Source organism: Oncorhynchus gorbuscha, linkage group LG01, assembly GCF_021184085.1.
Source record: "Oncorhynchus gorbuscha isolate QuinsamMale2020 ecotype Even-year linkage group LG01, OgorEven_v1.0, whole genome shotgun sequence".
NCBI lineage: Eukaryota > Metazoa > Chordata > Actinopteri > Salmoniformes > Salmonidae > Oncorhynchus > Oncorhynchus gorbuscha.
In genome coordinates, this window is record NC_060173.1 from 13,243,121 (window position 1) to 13,252,520 (window position 9,400).

The following is a 9,400-nucleotide window of genomic DNA, read 5'->3' on the forward strand; positions in this document are numbered from 1 at the left end:
TTGCCAAAACTAATAATCCCCAAAATGGGAAAATTAAACAACATTTATATTTTTGAGAAAGTGGGAATGGTCCGTGGACACTTAAGGGACAGTCATGTCGAGTGTGTTTCATTTGGTGATGTCATGAAGGACAGGAAACACACATTACTGTGTATTTGGTTATGTACACTTCTCAATTAGGAGGTTACCATCTAAATAGTGTGGAATGTACGTACAAATCTACCAAGGGACAAAACCAGAGAACATGGAGATCATTCCCACGGTGAAATGGCAAAGACATCTACAAACTAAAGAAGAATTATTCAGACTGCAGCTGTTTAAATACTTTAGTCTGGTAAACACATCCGATCTAAGAACATTTCTATCCAGCAGACAGACCGGCGATCGCTTAGAGGGACAACAAAGGCAGTGTAGTAATCCTCTGTGAGTTTCCCGCTCTCTATGAGTGTAGTAATCCTCTGTGAGTTTCCCGCTCTCTATGAGTGTAGTAATCCTCTGTGAGTTTCCCGCTCTCTATGAGTGTAGTAATCCTCTGTGAGTTTCCCGCTCTCTATGAGTGTAGTAATCCTCTGTGAGTTTCCCGCTCTCTATGAGTGTAGTAATCTTCTGTGAGTTTCCCGCTCTCTATGAGTGTAGTAATCCTCTGTGAGTTTCCCGCTCTCTATGAGTGTAGTAATCTTCTGTGAGTTTCCCGCTCTCTATGAGTGTAGTAATCCTCTGTGAGTTTGCCGCTCTCTATGAGTGTAGTAATCCTCTGTGAGTTTCCCTCTCTTGGTCCCCACCCCTTTCCTTTGTCTACCAAGCAGTCATATCGGTTTTGTCCGCTAGGGACTTTTTCTTTGTATCATGTAGTAACCAATGTATGAACTATTTGTGTGTGTTTATGTAATTTTTTGATTGATTAAATTAGTAAATAAATAAATAAGCCGATTTGCATATCGCTGATTCATGATTCTATGCTCGAGTTCGTGTAGATATCCAAGGGTTTGCGACGTTCAGTAATGAGACTGATGAGGTCAGATTCATTAATAAGCAACTGTTTTGAGTTATATTTGGGAAATTGAAACTCTATAAACAACATGTTCCCGTGGTGCCCCGACTTCCTAGTTAATTAAAATTACATGATTACTTGAATTGCGTATGTCACGCCCTGGTCGAAGTATTTTGTGTTTATCTTCATGTATTGGGTCAGGCCAGGGTGTGGCATGGGTTTTTGTATGTGGTGTGTATATATTGGGATTGTAGCTAGTGGGGTGATCTAGCAAAGTCTATGGCTGTCTGGAGTGGTTCTCAATCAGAGGCAGGTGATTACCACTAGGCTATGCTGCAGGGCGGCAGAGTAGCCTAGTGGTTAGAGCGTTGGACTAGTAACCGGAAGGTTGTGAGTTCAAACCCCTGAGCTGACAAGGTACAAATCTGTTGTTCTGCCCCTGAACAGGCAGTTAACCCACTGTTCCCAGGCCGTCATTGAAAATAAGAATATGTTCTTAACTGACTTGCCTGGTTAAATAAAGGTAAAAAAACAACAAACAAATAAATATTTAGGCATCCATATTCTTAGTGTCCTTAGTGTCCTTGTTCCTGTCTATGTGTACACAAGTATAGGCTGTTTCGGTTTTCTTTACGTTTATTGTTTTTTTGTAGTGTTTGTATTTAGAGTCGTGTTACGTTGGTTTATTAAAACATGGATCGCAATCTACACGCTGCATTTTGGTCCGACTCTCCTTCACCACAAGAGAACCGTTACAGCGTAATAAAATTACACATAGAGAATTGATTTGAAAATATACATTCTTCACATGTAATGATAGTCAACGACACGGCACTTCTAGTCATCTCCCAATGATCCTGATTAAACAACCAGTCACTATCATACCCATCTGGCAGCACTGCTAATGATGATCTATACATATGTAATACTACGTAAGGTGTACCACTACCAGAGAAGATCGCCCAGGCAGCCAGTAATTAAAACTTCAGTCAAGTACTAGCGATACCAGGGGACCCCCCTGACTGAGGAGATATAGAACAAAGAACAGAGCCAGGGACAGCCAAGAGGGAGTTTCCAGCTATGCTGCCTCATCACAATTCAGCTGAGCTGTTTGGAAAACAGAGACTTATTATAGTGATGCAGTCCCTTGATCATTCATTAAGTGGCTGAATTCTTCCAGATGAAATTCTTTGATAATGATCAAACAGGACAAGTGCTTCTGTAGGATGGGGTGGGCTATAGCAGCCCAGGGTGGTATACAACAGCCCAGGGTGGTATATAACAGCCCAGGGTGGTATACAACAGCCCAGGGTGGTATACAACAGCCCAGGGTGGTATATAACAGCCCAGGGTGGGCTACAGCAGCCCAGGGTGGTATACAACAGCCCAGGGTGGTATATAACAGCCCAGGGTGGGCTACAGCAGCCCAGGGTGGTATACAGCACCCCTGGGTGGGCTACAGCAACAATAAATGTAATTCAACCCCAGAAAACACACCCACTGGTTGGCCAACAGAATTGACAAGGGAGTTTTTGTTCAATACATTTTCTGTTAATTTATCTATAGTAATCCCTTTAAATATCTATTTGGACAGTGAAGCTAACAATTTTTATTTTAGATCACATGATGATGAATACTAGGATTACTATTACTAGGATTACTATTGCAGCAACACATCATCAGTAGGGTAAAACTAACCTGTCTCACGACGGTCTAAACCCAGCTCACGTTCCCTATTAGTAGGTGAACAATCCAACGCTTGGTGAATTCTGCTTCACAATGATAGGAAGAGCCGACATCGAAGGATCAAAAAGCCCTGGGTGGTATACAGCACCCCTGGGTGGACTACAACAGCCCTGGGTGGTATACAGCACCCCTGGGTGGACTGCAACAGCCCTAGGTGGACTACAGCAGCCCAGGGTGGACTACAACAGCCCTGGGTGGTATACAGCACCCCTGGGTGGACTACAACAGCCCTGGGTGGTATACAGCACCCCTGGGTCGACTACAACAGCCCTGGGTGGACTACAACAGCCCTGGCTGGTATACAGCACCCCTGGGTGGACTACAACAGCCCTGGGTGGACTACAGCAGCCCTGGGTGGACTACAACAGCCCTGGGTGGACTACAACAGCCCTGGGTGGACTACAGCAGCCCTGGGTGGTATACAGCACCCCTGGGTGGACTACAGCAGCCCTGGGTGGTATACAGCAGCCCTGGGTGGACTACAACAGCCCTGGGTGGACTACAACAGCCCTGGGTGGACTACAGCAGCCCTGGGTGTTATACAACAGCCCTGGGTGGACTACAGCAGCCCTGGGTGTTATACAGCAGCCCTGGGTGGACTACAGCAGCCCTGGGTGGTATACAGCAGCCCTGGGTGGACTACAGCACCCCTGGGTGGTATACAGCAGCCCAGGGTGGTATACAACAGCCCTGGGTGGACTACAGCACCCCTGGGTGGACTACAACAGCCCTGGGTGGTATACAGCAGCCCTGGGTGGACTACAACAGCCCTGGGTGGACTACAACAGCCCTGGGTGGACTACAGCAGCCCTGGGTGTTATACAACAGCCCTGGGTGGACTACAGCAGCCCTGGGTGTTATACAGCAGCCCTGGGTGGACTACAGCAGCCCTGGGTGGTATACAGCAGCCCTGGGTGGACTACAGCAGCCCTGGGTGGACTACAGCAGCCCTGGGTGGACTACAGCAGCCCTGGGTGGTATACAGCAGCCCTGGGTGGACTACAGCAGCCCTGGGTGGACTACAACAGCCCTGGGTGGACTACAGCAGCCCTGGGTGGTATACAGCAGCCCTGGGTGGACTACAGCAGCCCTGGGTGGACTACAGCAGCCCTGGGTGGACTACAGCAGCCCTGGGTGGACTACAGCAGCCCTGGGTGGACTACAACAGCCCTGGGTGGACTACAGCAGCCCTGGGTGGTATACATTTACATTACATTTACATTTAAGTCATTTAGCAGACGCACCCCTGGGTGCACTACAGCAGCCCTGGGTGGACTACAGCAGCCCTGGGTGGACTACAGCAGCCCTGGGTGGTATACAGCACCCCTGGGTGGTATACAGCACCCCTGGGTGGTATACAGCACCCCTGGGTGGACTACAGCAGCCCTGGGTGGACTACAGCAGCCCTGGGTGGTATACAGCACCCCTGGGTGGACTACAGCACCCCTGGGTGGACTACAGCAGCCCTGGGTGGACTACAGCACCCCTGGGTGGACTACAAAAGCCCTGGGTGGACTACAGCACCCCTGGGTGGACTACAACAGCCCTGGGTGGACTACAGCACCCCTGGGTGGACTACAACAGCCCTGGGTGGACTACAACAGCCCTGGGTGGACTACAGCAGCATGTCCAGTGCTGTGTTAGGACTGGACCCCAGGGATTGAACAGAGCTTAAGAAATGAAGTAGACAGGGGCAGCACACACAATCCACAGCAACGTCGTGCTGGCCTAATAAGGTATGTTCTGGAACAATCAGTAACGTATGTTTGACAATACAGGAGGACTGGACCTGCGTCATGGAGCAGTACTGAAGAAATGAAGTAGGGCATGCGATGCACAAACCATTGCTCCACCACATACTTTATAGGCTAGTATAACATTTTGAGCCAAGAATGCCTCTCTGTGACGTGACGAAGATCCACTCTTGGATCTGTGTTTTGTGGAGAAATCAGTGATTTGAGCATACAGACTTATGGAGCAGAACTGTTACTGCACCACCAGGGATCACTTTGCTGGTGGTGGGTGGGATAGTCTGAGGGTTAGGGTTAGGGTACGGTGGGTTAGGTCTAGGGTTAGGACTAAGGGTTAGTGCTGGACCTGGTGGATGGAGAACTGAATGGTTCCTGTACCTCCAGAGTGGGGACCCCCTTCGTGTTGGTGGGAGTAGGGTAGTCTTTAAGGGCACACTCCTCATCCAGGAAGCCGGACTCTCGGCCCTCCACAGCGGGCTGGAAGAGGCCGTAGTTCAGCACGTCCCTCAAAGTCTGGGTCAGTGTACACAGGATCTGCTGCTTAGCAACCCACACCGTGGCCTCGGGCTTAAACCTCATACACTTCTGCTCCAAAACACACACAGTCAGGGATAGCCAAAAATGACAAGATATACACACACACACAATCAGGGATAGCCAAAAATGACAAAACACACATACAAAATACCATGAAGATGAATGTATCAAAATAATTAAGGATTTCATTAAAATACATGCATTTTGTAATTAAAATGTAAAATGACATTTGCAAGTAGACAGCCTGAATAGCAATAATGTTCTCAATACCAGTTACAGAAATGACTGTAATATGTTGTTGTTTATCTACTTTAGTTGATATACTTTAGTCTGGTTAAGAGTGTCTGCTAAATTATTCAAATGTAAATGTATATGTGAAAATTAACCAACCAAAATTAACTGCAAAGCACAATGGGTATTGTTATTGGCCTTGTTTCAGGGCAGAGCTCATTAGAATAATACTCAGCATGCTTTGCAATTGTTAGTTTTTACATTTACATTTGACTAATTTAATTTAGCAGACATTCGTATCCAGAGCGACTTACAATTACTGCATTCATATCACAACCGTATCAAGTACATTATTTATCAACATTTTTACATATATATTTACATTTAGTTCATTTAGAAGACGCTCTATCATGCCACGCTCTCGTTGGCTGGCCCTCGCTTCATACTGGTCTCCAAACCCACTGGCTCCATGTCATCTACAAGACCCTGCTAGGTAAAGTCCCCCCTTATCTCAGCTCGCTGGTCACCATAGCATCTCCCACCTGTAGCACACGCTCCAGCAGGTATATCTCTCTAGTCACCCCCAAAACCAATTCTTTCTTTGGCCGCCTCTCCTTCCAGTTCTCTGTTGTCAATGACTGGAACGAACTACAAAAATCTCTGAAACTGGAAACACTTATCTCCCTCACTAGCTTTAAGCACCAACTGTCAAAGCAGCTCACAGATTACTGCACCTGTACATAGCCCACCTATAATTTAGCCCAAACAACTACCTCTTTCCCAACTGTATTTCATTTATTTATTTATTTTGCTCCTTTGCACCCCATTATTTTTATTTCTACTTTGCACATTCTTCCATTGCAAAACTACCATTCCAGTGTTTTACTTGCTATATTGTATTTACTTTGCCACCATGGCCTTTTTGCCTTTACCTCCCTTCTCACCTCATTTGCTCACATTGTATATAGACTTGTTTATACTGTATTATTGACTGTACGCTTGTTTTACTCCATTTGTAACTCTGTGTCGTTGTATCTGTCGAACTGCTTTGCTTTATCTTGGCCAGGTCGCAATTGTAAATGAGAACTTGTTCTCAACTTGCCTACCTGGTTAAATAAAGGTAAAATAAAATAAAAATAGTGCTATCAGACTTCTGATACCAATGCAGGGTGAAATAGGGACACAAAATCTGAACTGCTATAAAACATTGAATGGAAAAGTATTTTGAAAATACAAATGACACTATTTTGAAAATACAAAATACATTGGAGTATAGTTCAACTCAGTGTAATTCAAATGACAAAATACTCAGAAGTAATTCAAATATGTATTTCAAATATATGTAACATAAATACTGCCCATCACTGCACACAGTGGTGTCAGTTTTAAACCTCATACATTTCTGCTGCAACACAAATACATAACATTCAGAGATTATACAAACATATCAAACCTGGAGTTTAAACATACACTTTTGCCCCAAAACATTAGACAACACATTTCATTTAGTGTTGGATTTAAAACAAACAAACACAAAACACACATGCAGATTTAACATTCTGGCAGCAGGTGCTAACAGATGGAGAAACAATAGCTTACGTCTCCTTGCCAAGCTACCAGTGTCTGTGAATAAATAGGCTTTTATTTACAGTAGAAAAGATCAGGAATCACAGTATAAAACAGCATGGAAATGTCTCCTAGCAATATTCTGTTTCAGTAATTAGCTATGCCTTTCCTCTACAGAAGCAGGACATTTCATATTCATAAAGTTGTTTGGCAGAGGTGCCCGCTACACAGTATTGGTGGTGGAAAAAACAATAACTGGAATTAGTTCAATCAATTAGTAAGGATTATAGCAGAGCGTTACGCCTGTTATCCAGAAAATCATGTTTGTTATTGGTTTATTTGAGGGTGCATGTTCTTTTGTGATAAGGCACTTGAAAACAGCTGCACTTCTCAACTAGAAAGTATGTATTTCTGTGGCAGAATAACCTTGCCAATGATTTCCAATAGCTGTTTTTTCTCCCTCATTCACGTCTATCAAACTGCTTGGCTGAGAACAGTGTGAGATTTAGCTTATACAACATAGCTATTGTAGCTCACTCTTTCACATTGACTTTATTCTGCTAGGCTGGGGCAAACATCCCACATATTCCACAATTACTATGATCAATTTTTTTTTACAGCTTTTTGCTTTACAGTCTTTCACATAAGCAACATGCAGTGACAAACTGCAGTAACAACTATGTCATAATTCCAACCAGCGCGCAGCACCCCAATAATTTTCAGTGCAGTAGAACTACTGGTTTTGGAGCCTAGAGCAAAGCAGTGGGTAAACTATGTTGTAGCTCAGACTATTGTACTTGTCTTTTCATCTGCTCTCACTAGCACTGATTCTGCAGATAGCAGCTATTTTAGCTGAATGCACTGAGTGTATGTCGTTCTACATAAGAGCTTCTGCTAAATGACTAATATGTTTTAAAAAAAGGTTCAGGGATGACCACACAGTTGAAAAGAGAAAGGTAGTTAGGGTTTGGCTTTAAAGCGGATTTAGATGCACTATAAAAAAAATAGTTGTTTCAACTAATTATTATTAAGGAACTGGTTCCACAGCCTCAACATAGGCAAAAATTCAGTCAACTTAAAATGATGTTTTTGCTCAAATTGTCTCATAAATTAATCCACCTAAAAAGGTTGTTGAACTAGTTAGAGTGCTTTTTACATACAATGTTTTCAGCATACATATTTGACACACATTGTACATGCTCATTTATACAGTAATTCATAGGTCCTCCCTCACCTGGGATTTGAAATCACTGTTTCTTGGTTCACAGCATTCCAATCTTCCTGCCACACCACCATGTCTGTGTCAATGAATGATTTCACCTGTATTCCTACACTTTGGCTTCATAGTAAATCTCAGCTCTGTTAAAAATACACTCAATAACTCTGTTTTAATGTTACTCCTTGATTACTACAATAAAAAACATTGTTTTAAAAATACACTCAACAAAACAATGTTTTTTTAATCATAGTGATCATGGAGTAACATTAAAACAGAGTTATATGCCCCATCAACAGACAACTATACAGAATTTGTTTTTTCTGAAACAAGTGAAACATATCAATTATGAGAGAATAGTAAGATGAATTGATAAGACAGACATAGTGGCATAGCAGGAACATCGGAATGCCATGAGACCAGGAGGTTGTGAGGAAAATGAATTACTGTGTAAATGCTCAACGTGTGTTAAATACGTATTTTGGAAACATTGTATGTTAAAAACTGTGTGTTTGCATAACTAGTTCTACAGGTTTTTTTTAGGTAAGATGATCAAATAATAATTATGGTTGAATAAACATGAGTTAAGCAAAACACATCATTTAAAATTGACTGAATTTTTGCCTATGTTTTCCCAATTTTATCTAAGTTTGGGCAAACTATATTTTTGGGGTTCAGGTAACATTCGGATCAAAAAGTTGAGTAAACAAAACAAAAGGCTATGGAACCAATTATTTAATAATAATTAGTTGAAACAATAAAATGATATTTGCCAGTGTAGCATACTCCTGCAGTATGATAAGAAAACAATGTACAACGAGATAAGTGTGTACTCACAGACTGCTGCAGGTCAGGGATGACCACACAGAATTCCAGTGACTCCCTACGGGCAGCCCTGTCCCTCTCTGCCCTCCTGTATGTCCTCCTGTCTGTCCTCCTGCTAGTCCTTTCTCCTCCCGGTTCTCCATGGCCAGGCTCCTCCTTGGAGCTGTCTGTCTCAAAACCTCCAGAGCCGTCAGAGAAACTCTGGGCCATCTGCTCTTCACTGGATGTAGGACTCCGAGGCATGGTACTCTACTGGAGAGAGAGAGGAGACAGCGTTATATATGTGTACTACTAAGACACACACAAGCTCTGAAAGTCAGGCCCTGAGGCATGATACTCTACTGGAGAGAGAGAGAGGAGACAGCGTTATATATGTGTACTACTAAGACACACACAAGCTCTGAAAGTCAGGCCCTGAGGCATGGTACTCTACTGGAGAGAGAGAGGAGACAGCATTATATATGTGTACTACTAAGACACACACAAGCTCTGAAAGTCAGGCCCTGAGGCATGGTACTCTACTGGAGAGAGAGAGAG

The 9,400-nt window shown here is 43.6% G+C and overlaps 1 protein-coding gene across 1 annotated transcript in view; it reads right to left on the reverse strand.

The window, feature by feature from the left end:
* The window catches only part of LOC124033248 (SH3 and multiple ankyrin repeat domains protein 2-like), a 209,048-nt gene extending 199,942 nt beyond the window's left edge, over positions 1 to 9,106 (reverse strand). Inside the window, exons 1-2 of the mRNA XM_046345236.1 lie at positions 8,876 to 9,106; positions 4,867 to 5,073 (exon numbers count right to left, since the gene is read on the reverse strand). Coding sequence (XP_046201192.1) covers positions 4,867 to 5,073; positions 8,876 to 9,106 — 438 coding nt within the window. The remainder of the gene's footprint in view (positions 1 to 4,866; positions 5,074 to 8,875) is intronic.
* Positions 9,107 to 9,400: the final 294 nt, after the last annotated feature.